This window comes from Panthera pardus, unplaced genomic scaffold (genome assembly GCF_024362965.1).
Source record: "Panthera pardus isolate Hobbes unplaced genomic scaffold, ASM2436296v1 HiC_scaffold_8, whole genome shotgun sequence".
In the NCBI taxonomy this organism is placed as follows: domain Eukaryota; kingdom Metazoa; phylum Chordata; class Mammalia; order Carnivora; family Felidae; genus Panthera; species Panthera pardus.
The window spans coordinates 97,640,172-97,660,012 of NW_026527013.1; the positions used below are offsets into that span (position 1 = coordinate 97,640,172).

Here is a 19,841-nt window from a genome sequence, read left to right on the forward strand (position 1 = left end):
CTCTCTCAAAATAAATAAATAAACATTAAAAAAATTTTTTTAAATAACTTATAAAAAGATTATTTTTTTAATGCTGGTGAGAACATGATTAACTATTTTCTATGACTGTTTGCAGGTATGTTATTCATCATATAATTTACAAAAATAACATTTATATTAATTCTAATGGTACAATTCTCAGAAAGTTCATTGTTTATTACTTAGGAGTCATAGTAACAAATATATTTTTGCTTGCTACCCCTTCTATATTTTAATTAATTTGATGGTATTCATCAAATGGGGCAGAGAGAGAATGAGACACAGATTCTGAAGTAGGCTCCAGGCTCTGAGCTGTTACCACAGAGCCCGACATGGGGCTCGAACGCACTAATTGTGGGATTATGACCTTAGCCAAAGTCAGATGCTTAACTGACTGAGCCATCCAGGTGGCATTAAACCAACAGTGAATTAAATAAGGTTTCACAATTAGTATTATTTTGAAGGAAAAATTAATCTTCATTATATTATGAAGTTATATAAAATTATCTCATATTGTAAAAGCTTTCTTGAGAACTCTTTCTAAATACCGTATTTCATTCTCTTCTACAACATATGTATAGTCTTCCAAAGATCAATATACTACATAAGAATCGAAGTCTCAATATGGAAAATCATAACTGTACAGCTATAATTATTTCTACACGAATACAGGTAGGTCATTTGTCAGAAGCACAAAACTCAACATTGGAAAACTAGAAACAAGCTTTTTTTTTTTTTAATTCAAAATGAATTATTTCCTTCTGTGATTAAATTTTTAATCTTAAAACAGGCAATATCCCTACAACAGCCAATTTATCACATTTACAGACCATTTTGAATAATGTTAATAATATTTGATCATAGACCTTGTGAGTCATATACACTGAACAAAAAGGAAAATTGAGTAAATTACCCACTTGTTTCCCACCGAGAACATACCAGGCTTGGGGTAAGGTGGAAATTCCCCCTTAAAATACTCTCTTTCCAAAACATGAACAAAGAGGACACCTGCAGATGGGTACACATTCCGATCAGAGTGCACCTTCGAGAAAATAGTGTACACTGAAAACAAAGGAAAGATAAGAGATCATGAGAAACGTTCATAGTTTGCTTACACTGCAAAGAAGGGTTTTGCTTCTTTAGAAATTTCTGGGAGAACTGAAGCAGCATGCAAGATATTGTTACGAAGTTTGTTTTAAAGGAAAGTGACTTCAGGACAAAACATGAAACAACTCTTTCAACATGGTGTGTTTAGACACTCAAATATTATGTAAACAAAAGTAGGCACATTTAATAATTAAAGCTGTTATTAAATAAGAAGACATTCATAATATTTTTTTGGTAATTTCTTTTTATGGGAATCATTACCAACAAAATATATGATGAGAACTGACCCACCACATAATTACGATTACAGTTTCTTTTTTCTTTTTTCTTTTTTGAAAGTGAAGTATAAAGAGTAATTTTTAAGTGGTAAAAATCTAAACCATATTAACTATTTGCCAGACAAAGCATAGCAGACTATATAATATCAAATGTATATAATAGGTGACTTTCATATATGCTTATAAAAATGCATTGGATACTTTTTCCTCGTATTTATCCTAGAAATGATTTACTCCATTTTACCTGATCTTGACTTTTAATAATTCTATTAATCTATTCTAGTATGCTACATCCCAAATAAACATAACAATCACATAATAAAATTTAGCGCAAATAATTTCTTTAAATGAAATGGGGCAGATTTCATGAGTTACCGATTACTTATGTGATGTGAGTACATTAAAATGGCTAAATTGGTTTAATTAGTTCCCACCTATTCTTTTTCCTGTGATATCATCATCTCCACCAACACATTACTGCCATTACACTTGTCACCTCTACAATCTCTTTTAGTTTTTTATCTTCCTGATTGGCTAGTGGTGGCAATTTTTAAACAGATAAATCCTATCAGGTCAGTTCTTTCTCTTAGTCACTGATGGATTTGTGAATGTAGTAATTAACCTTGAGAACCTCAAGACTGCTTACCCTAGGCTCACAACTAAAAGCCCTAGATAGCAAAATCACTGACAGTAAATTTTTCAGCATAAAAATACAAACTCTCACAAAATGCTTCTTTATCTGTGAAAACTTGTCCCTGCAGTTCTGTGGATGGCTGACAAAAATGGAGAACTGAATGAAAATATTGTAGCTTCATGTACCCATAGCTTTGCTACTAAAAACACAACTTCAAAGGCTATATAACAGATGGAAGGAAGCTGCAAGTTATGTTTAAACTAGGTACGTAGAGAGACTCCTCCTTTCCTGACTTGATTTGCTAGTATTCATAAGTACTCTGCACATGGCCCTTAGAATACCCAACTTCTTCCCCCCAAGAACAATTTACTCACCTGTGGAAATGGTCCCATTCCAAAAAAAAAAAAAAAACAAACAAACAAGAATGAGCAAGTCACAGAAAAATAGAGAGGATGAGAATGTGAGATTTTTCATCAGTTGGATTCCACAGCCTCCCCTGAATGCCAGGTGCTGTGGAGAATGTGAAAATGGAGGAGGCCCAGTCCCTGCCTTCCATGAGTTCACCATTTGGTTTGGGAGACCAATGCCCACCTAATTAGGTATGTTCCCAGACGTATGGACTGCTCTAGCAACACACAGTAAGATGGTGAGGAGTAAATGGAAGCTGGAAAAGATCTGGAAAAGATTTATGTAAGAAGCAGAGTTCCATATGGCTCATAAAATACTAACAAGATTCTGAAACTCATAGATGGGGATTCGGGCATTTCAGTGGTGAAAACTTGTAAGATACAGTCGTGGGATACTGGGGGGACCTTTCAAGGAAAAAAAAATTAAGTTGTGATCTTGAGATATATTTAAGGCAAAAGGAGAAAAACTAGGAAGAAGAGTCAAATTATGGAGATTTGTGAACCCCTACTGAGAAGTTACTTCATTCTGTATGTCAAGGTGGTTAAATTCTAGATCATAATCCTACCCTCAAAGCACAGGAGTACTTTAAATAATCTAAAGGAATCTCTCTAGAGTTTACGTAATTTATTCTTTCTAGAGATTAAAACACCTTGAAGTCCAGCACTGAATTTTACTTACCATTGTTATTTTCTTGGCACTTAGAAGGTGTCTGACATATTTGAATAATTTTATCAATGCCTGTTGAATGGATGAAAACCTTCTACTTAAAAAGCACTGTGGAGGTAAACACAGGTGTTATGTTTGTGCACTAAATGTATACATAATACTTAACTTAAATTTCAGCTTTTTAACGAATTAATTCTCACATGTGTGTAGCAGTTTATGGGTTATCAGCCTCCATTTACATTATAAACTAAGAGTCTCCCTTAGTTTTTGCCGCCATCAGGTAATAAAAGCTAGCTTCTAAAGCCAAAAGAAAGGTTGTTCATATTAAACGATATTGAAATGATTCTATTTACTATATAGCCCTTGGCAAGGCCTGAAGGGGAACCACGAAGGGGCACCTGCCACTGCACATGACCTCACTACAAGGACTAGTATGGAACATCTCAGTTTCCGCTTTCATAAAAACCATTTCTGTGATCTACAGAGCCAAACCACAATTTACCATGGCCCTCGTGGGTTTTAAGATGACATGCACATTTCTTTATTCACATGTACTCAATTGCCTTTCTGCAATGTGCTGAACTGCGTACTTGCTGGTCAGTTACCTTGGCAACTCTGCAGTAAAGGCTGCTTCACTGTAAGTATAGTACGCCATTCACTCTGAGAAAAACATGATATGGATGTATGGCACATTCATCATCTAGAAATGGAAAATGACTAAGCCACTATGTTTTGTTTGTGAAAATGATACTTCCTTTCTGCAGCATCAGTTTAAATTACGGGCACCCACACAACATTTTAGAAGGGCCCTTTACCCTTCCCTTTCCCATTTGTTACCTGCAAAACAAATCACTCTTCAACAGAGGCTATCTGGGTGGTATTTACACCTAGCTTCCTTTTGGAAACAACACGGGACACAGAATTCCAAGTTACAGGCTCTTGTTCTAAGCATGAGCTATATAAATAACCTGATTTGGTCTGCACCGACACCAACAATGGCTGTGACTCAGTTAACACGTGTTGCATCCACATGTACCTAAGCAGTACTCACAAACAGAAAGCCTGAAGTGTATTGCTTTCCTTAAAAACAAATCTTAAAAATCAAATTTAGGGGCGCCTGGGTGGCTCAGTCGGTTAAGCGTCCGACTTCGGCTCAGGTCACGATCTCGCGGTATGTGAGTTCGAGCCCCGCGTCGGGCTCTGTGCTGACTGCTCAGAGCCTGGAGCCTGTTTCGGATTCTGTGTCTCCCTCTCTCTCTGACCCTCCCCCATTCATGCTCTGTCTCTCTCTGTCTCAAAAATAAATAAATGTTAAAAAAAAATTTAAAAAAAATCAAATTTAAACATTCTAAGAATCCACAGTACTAAAATCTAATGATCTCTGAAATATACATGTGTACAGTGTCATGCTAATCAAACTGAGGTCACAGGCTCTGGTCTCTCTGTGTATCACATGGCTTTGCAATTGTCTACGGCTGCAAATCCATTACCTCTGCAAACACATGCCACTGGAAACAAATGAAACTGAAAACCAGTGTGTGGCTAAATCCCGTGCAAATCCATCACCATTAATGGGAAAAACAATTAAACCAAAAATTCAACCCACAGGGGGTCAAAAACAGCATCTTCAAACAGCAAGGGTAGCTAGATTTGCAAAGATTAAAAACTGAGGACAGTCACAGAGAGCAGATTTTTTTTAGGAAAAATTACATATCTAAGAAGAGCAAAAGGGTGTGTGGGCAAGGGGCCAGGGTCCCTAAACTCAGTTCAATGTTCTTCATTACCACGCTACCAAAAACTTTACAAAACTGTTCTCTGTACATTTTAGTCATAACGTACAGAAAACTACAGATCATGTCAACAACCATGTGACAGCAGAGAGCCAAGAATCAAGTAACAGACGGTGATGGCAGTAACAATAAAGTGGGGCCTCATGCTAGCTAAATAGCATCCTGTCTTCCTTTATTAATAGTCCATTTGAAATTTTCTCCCTAAGGGAGCCACATCGTGATGAGGGTGTGCATTTGAGTGCTTATGTACAATTACTTAAAAACAAAAGCAAATTTGGATGTATTTAGTAAACATGAAATTTTGAAAGGATTATGGTGGTGCATTGCTAGAATTTATAGCATATAACTTCGCAATTATCACAAGGATTATTTTTAATGGCATATGTGTGTGTACAGGCACATACAAAGTCCCTTCTCTACAAAAAAGTCCAAAGAACACTTACCAGACCTTTTTCTGCATCACCAAGAACAAGTGCACGGTTATAAAATAAACTAGCTGCTGAGTGTGAGACCCTGCAAGTCCCAGCGAGATTTAAATCTGAAAGCTGTCTCTCCACTGAAATCTCTGAGAAGAAAGTCATAAAGTATTGTCAGTATTCACGTCCAGGTGGCCTCTGTTAGGCACCTATTATGTGTATATCTCTCTCATAGATGCTTTATCAACAAATTAATCATTCTAAAGGGTCCCCTTATATCATCACTTTCTAACTTTTAAGGTTTAATAAGACACAGTAAATTCTCACTTTACCAGGAGACCCAAGGAAGGAAACAGTTCAGAGAGCTGAGTTTTCTAAAGGATGGAGTCCATCCTTTTTCATGATGGTACAGCATCATCATTTGGCACATCAATTATTGCATTCTGCTCTATTATACAATGACGTCCTTATGGACCGTTTGGTTGCCTTGTCATTTACTGATCACACACCTCCGCTAGTGGGTCCCAGTCTGCTAATGCTTTTTAAGGTTGTGTGTTTTATAGATTTTCTGTTTTCTCATCTGCAGACAAGTTGTCAGCTGTCATTTCTCATTGCTATCGGTATGTTTCCTATAGCAGCTTCTCTATCCCTTCTAATTTGCCGCTATTAATCTGCTGCATGCACTTTTAGAAACCAGACTACCAAATGAGGTGGCGTTGTGTGTTAAAGTAAGAACAAATTTGTTCTGTCTTAACGCACGCGGGGCTCTGCTAGATGTGAAAAACAGGAGCCTGCATTTGCCGCATCGATTTTGGCCACCTTTTGTGGCAGATTTCCTGGTCCTTAGTTGATGCAGTATACTTCTGAATAGATGATCTTACTATAATTGGGACACAGCCATTATTTGAGATGGCAGCGTAAATTCCATGTATTAAATGCATTCAGAAATAAATAAGTGTACCATAGAAAGTCTTAATTCAACCCATACATTATGTAAACACGAACTGTCAAATCAAAATGAATGGATTTAATGTGTTGTATAAAATAATTTCTTACATATCTGCTGTGTGGGAAATATACTGCATAATTTAAACAAAGAGATCTATTGATTAAGTGATCTATTACCTTCAGCAATAGCTAAATCAGCCTAAGAATATTATAACGCACTATAATTGATAAGTAATTTATTATTAAGAAATTAAAGTCTACTTCTAAAAGCATTTCAATTTTGTTAATTTGCCTCTCATGTTCAGAGAGTTTTAAGACATAAACTGTTCAATGGGAAGCATGACAAGAGTGCTTTAACTGAGTGAAAATTACTTAAATAAGATGGTGCATATTTCTCAACTGTTCATAGCACTGCCTGAAAAAAACTGGGGGTAAAAATGTTGAAGAAGACTTTTAAGTACGTTTAAGATGAATGGTAATACTGAACAGCCATTTATCTGGCACAGCTTTGAAAATAAACTTTTGCCTAAGCAATGAGACATTCCGATTCCTCAAAATCCTCTTTACCTTAAATCCTTATGCTAATCCTAATGTTAAGAACCAGGATATCATTTTAAAAGAAAGTTACGTAAAAAATACAGTCGCTAAACTTATTATATGGCCATCCCCGGTAATTAAAACTTATAAGTACTGTCAGGAAAAAAAATTAAGTTTGGTCTTATACTTTATGGCTTTACCAGCTAAAAGGCTTGGAGCCCCTGAACACACAGCACCACAAGAAGCTGCTACCAATGAATCCGCATTGATTCTAAGAGATGAAACTCATTTGCTGTCTCTGCCTCAAGAGAACTCATTTCAGGGTTTCAGAGTCCGATATATTTATTGTTTCCTTCCCAATTTATTTTTTAATGTATTATTTCTATAGCCAAATTGAAATTTAATTACTAACCTAGATAATTGCTGTAGAAAACTATTCTGAGGAACATCAGTATCCAGCTAGGTACACGACCTTTCTGTGGGGTTTCTTTTCCCCCTCTCACTAAGATTTACCTTATATTTGATCAATCCAGGTTTATAAATCCTGGCTTGGAATCAAAAGTTTTTCTCAGCAGTCTGCCCTTCACCTGTGAGTTTACTCAACATCAAAGTACTGCAGGCCATTCATTTGGTGGTGGTCAGCTACTGTTTTTATCTCAGTCACAGACCATGCCTAGGCTGTAGAATTCATCACAGGGAAGGCATTAAATTGCTTTTTTAACTTCATTCCTTTAAGAGATAAGGCCACTTTTCTTTACATGAGGTAGAAGAGAAACACTGCATCTTTTTCTACAAAAAGCAAAAGGTTTGTTTTTCCTCCTGACCAAAGCCACTTACCGAAACTATTTTTCTACACTGGAGTGAAACGTCTTGATTTTCCATATAATGATCACATGTTTTTGTTTTGTCCTGTTGTTTTTTTCTTAAATGTCAGTTGGAAAGTGGTTGCAAAACATTGTTAATTGGTGATCGATGAACTTAGTCTCGTGAACGCTGCTGTTGAGAAGGGCTTTAGATGTCATCCTGCCTGAGCATGCCAAATATATTTCTCTACTAAAGACAGATCATAGCATTACTTCCTACTTGGATATGGCCTCAGCATTCTTCTCAACCCAGAATTCCTGACAGACACTATCAATCGGAATTGGCATGCACTTGCCCCCCTGGAGAGTTCAGTCCTTCATTTTATAGATAACAAAATTGAACCCAGACAGACAAAATGATGGGTTCAAGCCTACAGGAGGAGTAAGAGGAAAGGCTGGGACTTGAACCCAGTAAGTCATGTATTTTGTTGATTTGGAAGCATAAGGTAATACATTTGGTGGTTGTCTGTACCTTGTTATTATTACGATCTACTACAGCAAGCTAATTATGTTGCATAATGCCTGCACTTTCTTAATCATCTCTTCTGTTTGATGACAAACTAGAATTTGTCCGAGTTCATTCTTCTATTTAGTGAAGTTACCGTAATAACACTGCACAACGGGAAGAAGTGAGTTGACAGTCACAACTCCAAGAAAGAAACAGACCTGAAGATTCTTTTGTTTAAAGAAAGAAACACACTTGAAGTTTAAAAGGAAACATTTCAGCTGGCATTACCTGAGCCTAGAAGGAGAAACTCATATCCCTGATAGATGGTCTTTTGAAGTCCTGGAACTTTGTGACTCTTCCTCCTACATTTGCCACCTTTCAGAGGCAAAGAAGAATATATATTTTCAGCCATAGGAGCACTTCCTGCTCCTCTCCAACCACAGAGGAAAAGAAGTCATCTAGAGAGATATTTCCATGTTCAAGGCATGCCAGTCCTTGACTGTCAGTAAGCTAAGGAGGAGCTCCTTTAAGACAGCAGAAGAGAATTCTAGCAAATTATTCAGAGTACATATGACTTTATTCCCAAGAAGGTCAAATTAAAGTTTAAGTTTAATATTAAATAATTAGGAAATCAGTACATGATTGTTTTGACTTTCTCTAAGGAGAAAGTTTGTTTCTTGTTTCTTAGGGGAAAAAATAATAAAAGTTTATCAGTAAACCTAAGGCTCACCCATTTTGGAAAGTGAGTCGTGTTAAGAAAGAAAGGAGAATTTGAAAACATTTATCTAAGTGAAGTATATGAATGAGTAATGTGAAGGCTTATTCCTTTTTTATTTAAATTATTCTGGGATAAATTTTAAGTTCCTCTACCTCCACCCTAGGGGAAAAAAAAGGGAATCTATATTTAGAATGCTCTTTATGATTTTTGTAATTTGTGCCAAGATAGAATGATGCCAACTGTGTGGCTCTGAGACTTCAAATTCTTCAAAATCCTATTTACAGAAGAGATACCATCCCACTGCTAAAATTTAGGACACAGCATTATTTTAAAAGGTATAGAAAAAATACAATCACTAAACTTACTTTACTCTATAAATGCTCTTAGAATGTTTTGTGCTCTCTTGAAATTGCCAAAAAGAGATGATTGGAATTCACGGTCAAGAACATCTCAAAGAACATTTGATACCTGAGGTAGCATTTAAAACGGCCTTGCTCTATGAACCACTAGAAACAATTCTCTTCGTACAGTTGATAAGGCATCATTCTCTGTATATTTTGATAATACAGAACTATAGTGATAGTATTTAAATTGGATGAGAAGACCAGGGAGGGAAAAAAAGCTAAAGGTTGAGTTCAAAGAAACTGAGGATGTGGTATCTCAGTAGATTTAGGATGTATTGATCACTTCTATTTTGAGAACTGTAATTATCACTCAAGTTCCAAGGAGAAAATCAGTTTGGGATCCAATGAGAGCATGAAGTTTAAAAGAGGAGGAGACAAGTATCTCTTGAAGATTCTGGAGAATGCTGCATGCAAAGACCTTGGAATCGCACATTTTACTAAGAAAGGACCACAGCAGGGGCACCTGGGTGGCTCAGTCGGTTGAGCGTCCGTCCAACTTCGGCTCAGGTCATGATCTCGTGGTTCATGAGTTCCAGCCCTTCATTGGGCTCTGTGCTGACAGCTGGGAGCCTGGAGCCTGCTTCCGATTCTGTGTCTCCCTCGCTCTCTGCCCCTCCCCCACTCATGCTCCATGTCTCTCTCTCTCTCCCTCTCTCTCTCTCTCTCTCTCTCAAAAATAAATAAACATTAAAAAAAAAAAAAGAAAGAAAGAAAGAAAGCACCACAGCAGATGACTCATCGGGGCTCAACAGCTTACTGTGGAACACCTTTTTGGCAAATCAAGTAGGAAATGGAGGGACATGCTCAAAGATAACAGGAGTTCTAGAGATCAAAGTGAAAGAGAAGAAACTGAAGAAAAAAAGAATGGATGAGTGTAAATTTAGTGCAGAATGGTGTGAAGTCCAAAGGGAGAGTTTTTGGTGATCTCATGTGGGGCACCAGGAAGCAGAGCAAGTCCCAAGGCCTCGGGAGATGAAGAGATTTAGTACATTGCAGATGGCAACACCGCCGAGAGTCATCTGGGGCCATAACTAGGAAGATCAGAAAACAGGAAGAGGGGATATGCCTAAGAAGCTGAGGGCCCTCAGCTTGAGTAAGGAAGCAGCCAGATACTGATGATCATCATGGGTAATTCCCTTGAAGAAACCAGGAGGAATCCCTTGAGAATATCTAAGGAAGGTGTGGGGAAAGGACTCTGAGATGACGGGCTTCGGTCCTGGAACAAATGCATTTTTTAGTGCTTTTTAAAACACAGTTTTGTGATCTTCTCATGGGAAGTTATTGTTATAAAACTCTATGTTTTATTATGGATATTACCAATCAAAATTCCTTTAAAAATGCAAAGATATTTGCGGGTTTGTTTCAAAAACAGCAGAGTAGAAAATTGGAAGCCTCTGTCTTACTGTGAAACAGACCTGGAAGTGGATGATTCCAGCTAAGGAATAATTTGGCGCTAGCTGGAATAAAGCTAGTGACCTCTAATTTTAGAGCTGTATGAAGAGAGTGAGGTAAGCCAGGAATCATTCCTACAAGGTACCCAGGATTTGTTATATGGCAGTAAAGCCATTTTTATCACATAAAATTACTTCTCTTCTAAACACATTTTTAAATTGCTATTTTTATAGACACTTTGGTTGCCCCAAAGTTATGGAAACCAGGCTACATGCAAACATGCAGGAGCACATATAGCCAAAATTGTGTATGTGCATATGTGTGGTTGGGGTGGGGGTGGTGGGCAGAGATCTTAAAGGCAAATAATCAAGAAATGTTAAGTGAAAGCTTATGATGATAATCAGCATTTTGAAAACAACTCATCTTTTGGTTATTAAGTAAGTCTTTTTCTCCCTGATGAAATGCATTATTTCAAAGGTCCTGGCATATTGCTAATGGACACATTTATGATAGGGAAGAAAAAATTTAGGAAAAAAAAATCATCCAAGGGTCAGGTCATCTTTCCAATAGAAAGTAAGTGCCATCTAATTATTTAATAGCAAAACATATCAATTTGGTTTTGCAACAACAAAAAAATCAGTCAAAAAACCATCCACAATTAGCCAAAATATTTTATGACCATTTTTCTAAGGTTGAATAAATACTGTTTTTAAAATGATTTATGTTAAATGTGCTTCTTAATGTTTTTCAACGTTGTAAATAAATTGTTATAATAACCACACTGGGACAATTTTTATAAGTGGCAAGGTAATGACTGGATAAGGGTCACAATAGGTTAAAAACAAGAATTATTTTTAGTTAAAAAAAAAAGGCAAACTACAGCAAAGGAAAAAAAATTTAGAAAATAATGGATTAAGAACATAGAGGATCAGAAGTTTTAGAAGATTAGGAAAACAAAATCTGATTTTTTTCAGACTGACTTACCAAAAAAAAAAAAAATCCACACAAGACTAAAAAAGCAAATGGGACACTGGAAGCGAACATTTAATTGACCCCCCAAAGGGGATTTAGATTTACCACCTAAACTCACCATCTTTCTTCCCACCAGTCATTTTTCTGCTGAAAATATAATTGTTGGCCTGTTTGGTCTTCCAGTTAATGGTTCCATTTATGCCATCAGCACAGCTTAATAAAAAAGCTTTTCAGAATAAAACAAATGCACAAAAAATGAAATTAATGTTACATTAAAATGACTATCACAGATCAGCTACTATTAACTGGGATTAGATTCCTTTCAGCCCACTAGCTGTTTGATTCCATTTAATAAATATTTGCTGTGTGTCACCACAAGGAATATGTAAGGATATAAGGTAAACAAGATACAGGTTCTGCAACTCAACAAGTCCACAATCTTCAGGGATTGATCATTCATGTACACAAATATGAATGAAATATATATGCATATAATCATTACACATACACACAGTGATAGAGAAGTACTACAAAACCCTCAGGAGGGAGCCATAATCCCTGGATAGGGATGCTGTGATAAGTTTAAAGTATGTTTTACATTTTACAGTTGAGGGGGCGCCTGGGTGGCTCAGTCAGTTAAGCATCCCACCCTTGGTGTCAGCTCAAGTCATGATCTCACGGTTTTGTGGGTTCAAGCCCCACACTGGGCCTGTGCAGCTGCCAGCACAGAGCCTGCCTGGGATTCTCTCTCTCCCTCTTTCTCTGCTCCTCCCCCACTCACACTGCAAAAGCTCTCTCTCTCAAAATAAATAAACATTAAAAAAAAAAAAAGAAATTTTACAGTTGAGTTTTGGAAACATTACATTGGCAGAAATGAGCAGAATTGGGATTAGGGGCTAATAAATAGGAGGCTATCTCTGGAGTGTAGGGTAGCAGTGAGCCCATAAATCAGTGGTTGAAGCAAAAGGAAAATAAAGCTGGGGCCAGTTACATGACATCATGCAGATAATACTGAGAAAGTTTTCAAATTGCCGCATGTCGGTTAGTTAAAAGGGGAGTCAAAGATGGTTTTGACTTTTTGAACCAGGATGACACAAAATAGTGATACATTAGGAATCCCCCCAAAAGGAGTCAGTTTTAGGAGGAAGATGACAAATTTAATTTGAGATATATTAAGTCCGGGGTATTACTTGGAATATCCAGGTGAAACCGTCTAAGAGAAAGATCGAAATAGAACTCTGGTTCATAAGAGAACTTAAAGGGGTTTCAGATACAGATTGGAAATTCATCCCCAGAGGAATGATTATTGAAGCCAAAACCCCAGCATAATTCTTTAAAGAGACCATGCTCCCAGGTCACATGCACTAGGCACCCTCATATACCAAGGTGATCTGGAGAAGATACACCTTCGTGTTCTTGAGCCATTCATCTATTCTATTTCCCATCATCGAACCACCACTCTTACTGCTTACTCCCTCATTTTTCATCCTTACCTTTTTTTAAATTTTTTTAACGTTTATTTATTTTTGAGACAGGGAGAGACAGCATGAATGGGGGAGGGTCACAGAGAGAGGGAGACACAGAATCTGAAACAGGCTTCAGCCTCTGAGCTGTCAGCACAGAGCCTGACGTGGGGCTCGAACTCACGGACCGCGAGATCATGACCTGAGCCGAAGTCGGATGCTTAACCGACTGAGCCAGCCAGGCGCCCCTCATCCTTACCTTTTAGACATGATATTCGGGTACGATTTTCCTAACTACAACATTGGGTCTCCAACACATTCTCCCTTCCTCTAACCATCTCAGGTATGTTCCCTCTGGGTTCAGCTCAGTCCAGGAATCCCCCAGGGTATACCCTACAATTTTGTCCTAGCTTCTGGAGCTGAAATATAGCAAGAAGGAACGCACAAAGAAGTGGCATGGACAGCAAAGGCAGAAGAACATGGTAATAAATACATTTATATAGCAAGCACAGAGGATGATTCAGCAAAGAGCAGCAGAGGCAGTCAGAGAGGTTGGACAACTGAGCCTGAAGTGTCACATATGTCAACACAAGAGATATCAAGGAGACTGGAATCAACATCCTCACATACTGCAAAAAGGTCAAAGAGAATGAGAGTTTAGAAAAGACTACTAGTCTGTGTAAAATGAGAAGTTACCGGGGACTCCTTGAAAGTGGAGTTGCAACAAAGTGACAAGAATAGAAACCAAACCGCAAAAGGTCAAGATATAGATGCAGCAAATATAGTTAATCTTAAGAACATTGGCAGGGATAGGGGAGCAAAGAGATTAAATGATATGATAGATAGACGGCGACATAGCAAGGCGGAGAGAGGGCAGGTTATCTGAGTGTGGGAAAACAGATTTTGTTCAGCTCGGGAAAAGACGCAAGGAGACAGGCAGACTAAGGATAAAGAAAGGGAGCAAACCTGATGAGACACAATGCAAGAGAAACTAGAATGGGCGAAACCAGCATTTACAAGTAAAGAAAATACCTCACGAATCAGAAACTAAGGACAAGTGAAGATAAAAACATCAGCAGGAGTACAGGAAGCTTCATGTTGAAAGGGGTTCCTCACCCTAAGAGATGAAATGTGTATTTCCTTTTTAAACTGAATTTTGAATAAAATTCTGAACTTTAATTAAATGATGAGAAATACTGAGTTCCCTTCCAAAATGGAAAAAAAAGAATACAATTCAACACCCAAGTTATTAAAAACTAACAAAGAGGCAAACAAAACCTCAGGTGAACATTTCAGTGATGCCTGCAGGTAGAAATCAAAGGCCCTAGCACCCCAAGCAAATAAATGATTTGATGGGTATTTAATTTTTAAAATATGCAAACTTAAGTGTACTAATTTTATATCTACTGAAAGACCAATCTTCTGGATGATCCTTCTAAGAAATGGTTGATTTGCTTAATAACTGAAGTTATGTCCTTTTATTTATTTTTATTTTTTTTAGGCAGGCTTCACGCCCAGCACAGAGCCCAATGCGGGGCTTGAACTCATGACCCTGAGATCAAGACCTGAGCTGAGATCAAGAGTCAGACCCTTACCTGACTCTGCCACCCAGGAGTCCCAAATTGTCTCCTTTTAAATCTAGGTGAAAAACACAGTCGTTACTCCCTAAATAATTTAAGCTAAAATAGGATCAGAAATGTCCATGGCCTCTTGTGGCCAAATATCTCCCCCACCCCCACTGCATTCTCTTGATCACTGGGTTCCAAAGACTACATTCTGGTCACAGAAGAATCTTGTGGGCAACTCTCTAAAAATACATATTCATACCCCAAAAAAATTCGTAACAAAAAAATGTTTTAAGCACATATTCATAACTCCAACGTGGAGAGTGTAGGTACGTGGGTTACACAGTTTTATCAGGTAATTCTCATACACAATATGAACTCTAGAAGACTGAGAGAAGACCTACAAAACCCAAGGGTATATAGGATAGTCACTGAGTCACATCATATATGCCAAATGTAAGGCTGACCATAGAACTGAAAACTTTATCCACTCCTACCTCCACTTTCCCATGGATTGGAGAGTTACCATAAAGAACAGTTTGGAGTGACGGAGTCAGTTAAGCGTCTGACTTCACCTCAGGTCTTGATCTCACGGTTGCTGAGTGTGAGGGCTGTCTGCTGTCAGTGCTGAGCCTGCTTTGGATGCTCTGTCCCTCTCCCTCTCTGCCCCTCTCCTGCTCACTCATGCTCTCTCTCTCAAAAATAAATTAGTATTAAAAAAATTTTCTAAAAAAAGAATGGTTTGAATATCCAGACAGCACCCCTTTTGTTCCCTCCTTTATTCTAGCCCAGTAGTTCTCAGACTATGTATGCATAAGAATTGTTGTTCAGTAAGGGAAGGGAAACAAAAATAACATAAAAACAGGGAGGGGGACAAAACATGAAAGACTCTTAAATATAGAGAACAAACAGAGTTACTGGAGGGGTTCTAGGAGAGGGGATGGGCTAAATGGGTAAGGGGCATTAAGGAATCTACTTCTGAAATCATTGTTGGATTATATGCTAACTAACTTGGATGTAAGTTAAAAAAAATTTAAATAAAAATACAAAAAAAAAAGAATTGTTCAGGGTTATAAACACAAAACTACATATATTGTACTTTATGGGTGATTTAAAGAATATACTAAGATAACTTAAATCCATGGGATTTTTATTTCTTCCACTCTGTCACGTCCTTGCCAGGTGAAGGACATTGCTTCATTGCTCATACGTTCTAGGTCCTATATAAGGGTAGTCCAGTTGGCTTTTACAAGATTCAAAAGACAAATTTGATTGGTGCCTCAGTCATTAAAAAATAGAAGCAGTGTAAGAGTTTAAACACATTCCACCAGCATCATTCTATTTTAAAGCCAGCATTGCTTTGAGCATATTCATTTTTTTTAAAAGTTCAGAGTAATCCATTTAAAGTTCCACTCTGACCACAGAAGACAGTAGTCCAATAAATCTAAATAAAAAGACAACTTTTTTATGACTCTACTCGCCAGACAGTGTCACTAAAGGCAAGGCACAACGCCACGGATGGTGTGCCTGCTTCCACATTCAAGTCTCACACCTTGAGGAAGAAATCTCAATAACATGGAAATAACTATTTGTTTTTAATTGTGTGTCCAAGACCATGGATCCAGTTGACTAGCTTCTTGTATAGAAAATTACTATAATCTGTGCAATGACAAATGCAGATATTCGCTGAAAAAAGCTACCATTTTAAAGTTTGATTTTTGTTAGAAAAGGACCAAAGCATTTCTTTTTCTGTGAGAACAAATTTCCTTAGTTAGCATGGGAAAACACAACTCAATTTAAGAATATTTACTCTATACATAACTTATCAAGATTAAATCTAATATGCAAAAAAATTTCAACCTGTATGGACCGGTTCTTGGACTCTTTCCAAAGATAACAGACCATCCTCAGAAATCTTGAAAGAAACTCCACTGTGCTCACTGGGTTCATGATAATCTGTGCAACAATTGTACCTGGATGTGAGTTTTGCTCTGATGCATAAACACAAAAGCAAAGAATAACATGCTTACTGCGTTTACACTGCGCAAACTAAGAAGACATTCACATGATTAGCTGGCATACACAATTTAACCAATTCCTCAACAGCTCTCTCTCAAAAATCATCAAAGTCTGAATTAATCCAAAGGTGGCTGGCATGCCCTTAAATTCCCTTGAAACTATATAATACTTAAAGTTCGTCTTAAGATTCCATGATTTATTCTGAGTCTCGTAGCACCATGACTGACTACATTTCATCTGGCCTGGAGCAAGCACTCTCCAAAGAGACATTACTCTTTCCCAAACCTGAATAATTTGCGGACTTGAGGAGGTGGGGTTTGTTATTTAATAAAAGCAATTGAAGAGCTGTGAATGGTGACTGATTGCTGATGAGCTAATCAGAATGTCAAGGGAAAGAAATAATAAATAACGATTTACTCTGCCATTGCTGTCCAAGTAAACAGCAGGGAATGCCAAATGAAATTTAATCTGATTAACACACTCACCTTTGAACCAAACTGTCATGTCTATCTCTGTCCACTGTCTCCTCTGTCTCTTTTCATATTTCACTTGAAGGGGGCACAGACTTTGTTTTCATAAAGTAGATAGATAGCTCATGTCCCTGACATCTGTCTGCTTTCCCCACGTCGCTGTGCTGCTTCCTGGCCCTCTGTATCTTTTCTTCCCTTCCTTTATGCAACATCCTTAATACTTTTAAAATTGTCTCTTATATTAAGATGTCTTCATATTCTTCTCTCTAGAAATGTGCATTGACATTATCATTAGCTACTGCGTTTTGAATAATAAGTGAGAGGCACTACACTAAGAGTTTATACATATTAACTGATAATCATTACATTATCAACTATGGGAAGTAGGTATTATTAGTTCCATTTTTCACTGAGGATAAAAAGACTTGGGAAATTATGGAACATACCCTGGATCATAAGTTTACTAAGTGGCAGAGTAGGACTTTGAACTTATTTCTTGGCTTACTGCAAAGTCCGTATCATCTACTCCATCAGTACTAACCCCAAATGGTTAAATGGAAAAGCAATTTATAAACTACATACTTTTAAATGTATTTTGAAATATTATTACTAGTACATCATCTTCAGCTTATTTTTCTTTCTAGAAAAAGTAAGTTTCCCTCGACTGCTGGATTAGAAATAACTAGCAATGAGGCAATGCCCATAAAAATTAATTCCATGCATTATGTGCATGATTGCACACATGGGCATGCATGCACACACACACACGCACACACACACACACACACACACACATGATTCATTAAAAGAGGAAAATTAAAAAGTTGGAAACTATGGGGGAAAAAGGCTTTGCTGAGAAGGACTATCCACTCCAACCTCAGGAAAAGATCCTCTAAAGAGAAGTGTAACAGCAGGATTTTAAACCTAGGAATGCCAAACTAAGAAGCCTCCAAACTTTGTTAAAATAGGAGTCCAGCAGGGCAAAACATAAGTAATTATTAAATATGTTTGAAAATTATTTGAATTTTATAATTTTAGCATAAGCAAGGTAAGATACTAGTCTTTGGAGTAAAATAAGGTTGGAATACAGAAAGGTAGTGTTTTGTATCAGAGTCTCTGAAGATAAGAGTGGGTTGAAATCCCAGTTTTTGTCCACTGAGCAAGTTATGCAATATCTCTGTACCTCAGTCTCCTCATCTGGTAGGGACAGTATAGTGCCCGCTTCATAAGGATGTTGTTAGTATTAAACAATACATTTAAAACCCTCAAAAGAGTGCTTTGCACATAATGATGTTCTCAGAAAAATGTGAGCTATTATTACATTTAATCTTCAACTAATATGCAGGAAATCTTATTTTTTTTTAATTTGTTTAAAGTTTATTTTTGAGAGAGAGAGCGAGAGACAGACAGAGCAGGAGTCGGGGAGGGGCAGAGAGAGAGGGAGACACAGGATCCAAAGCAGGCTCCAGGCTCTGAGCTCAGCACAGAGCCCGATGCAGGGCTCAAACTCACAGCTGTGAGATCATGACCTGAGCCGAAGTCAGCGCTCAACCGACTGAGCCACCCAGGCACAGTGAAGGAAATTTTGGATTCCTTTAAACGTGATTTCTTAAAAAGTAGACACTTAAATGAAAAAAAAATGTGACAATTGGCATTACAGACTTAAGCTTCTCTTTTTTGTTCTCATGGTCATAAGACACATGAAAAGTGATATTTCTAGAGCTGCATGTAGTAAATGCTGGAGGCTGCTGATGAGCAGAGCCAACAGCCCAGGGGCTCCAATGACCCCCCAACTCCACGTGGCCTCCCAGAGGACTAAGATGATGGCATTGGCCATGGTATGATGGGCGAGAGCTGTAGCCTAATCCTTCAGAGGAAAGCCAGATGTAATTAGAAGCGAGTTCTACTGATACGACGTGCTAGCTCTGACTCTCATAAACTCTTAGGTGTTTTGTTTTTTTTTTTCTGAGCAAATAATACAACAGAAGCAAAATCTGCACAGGCACAAGAATCAACTTTGCATCATACATATCAAAATTGGGGCGAAAATTAAATACCCAATAAAAGAAGTGTTGATTTGATAGAATAATGGAGAAGGGACAGTTGTCCACTTCTCTTAGTAGTTTTACTCCTTTGCTCAAATAGCCTGACCAAAGCACATACTGGGTTTCCACTGCCCGGAAACAGGACTATCTGTGTTCCATCTCAGAAATGTTAGATGGATAAGGAGCACCAGTGGGACCCTTAACAAAAGGGATGCATAATATATGTACTAGTTATATGCACCATTATAATTTAATGTCCTGATCTGCAAAATGTTGGATTATTTTGAAATTAATAAAATTAGCAAACGGCAGAATACAAAATAGTATGTAGGCTATGTGAAATCTAGTGTAATAGTGCAATCTAGTGGAAAAGGATTAAAAGGCAGAGTGTAAGAGCTACCAGGTTAGGGAAGTCAAACTGTCAGGAAAATGCTGTTAAAAACACAAAAAGTACAATGCTTACAAGATTTTCCAATTAAGAAACCTCTGAAAGCGAAAGACTCTCGTATCAGTTGTTTACTTGGAACTGTCATTACTTTTCTTTATTGTACAAGCCCTGTATCACCACTGCAACGTATTCAAATAGTATAACCAGGAGGGTATAAAAAATCAAAATCCCGTCTCCCCTATCTGTGGCCTCCCTCCAGTGCCTAGGGCATCCATTCCCAAAGGGCTTTACA

At 37.6% G+C, this 19,841-nt stretch overlaps 1 protein-coding gene across 13 annotated transcripts in view; it reads right to left on the reverse strand.

The window, feature by feature from the left end:
* Nucleotides 1-19,841, reverse strand: part of SGCE (sarcoglycan epsilon) — a 69,268-nt gene that overhangs the window by 40,414 nt on the left and 9,013 nt on the right. For 7 of the 13 annotated variants that reach the window (XM_053897007.1, XM_019443347.2, XM_019443346.2 and 4 more), the window contains exons 2-3: nt 11,718-11,825; nt 958-1,080 (exon numbers count right to left, since the gene is read on the reverse strand). The exons of 3 other annotated variants lie outside the window; for them this stretch is intronic. In XM_053897007.1, coding sequence (XP_053752982.1) covers nt 958-1,080; nt 11,718-11,825 — 231 coding nt within the window. The remainder of the gene's footprint in view (nt 1-957; nt 1,081-11,717; nt 11,826-19,841) is intronic. 3 more of the 13 variants (XM_019443352.2, XM_019443351.2, XM_053897008.1) reach the window with 1 other exon arrangement.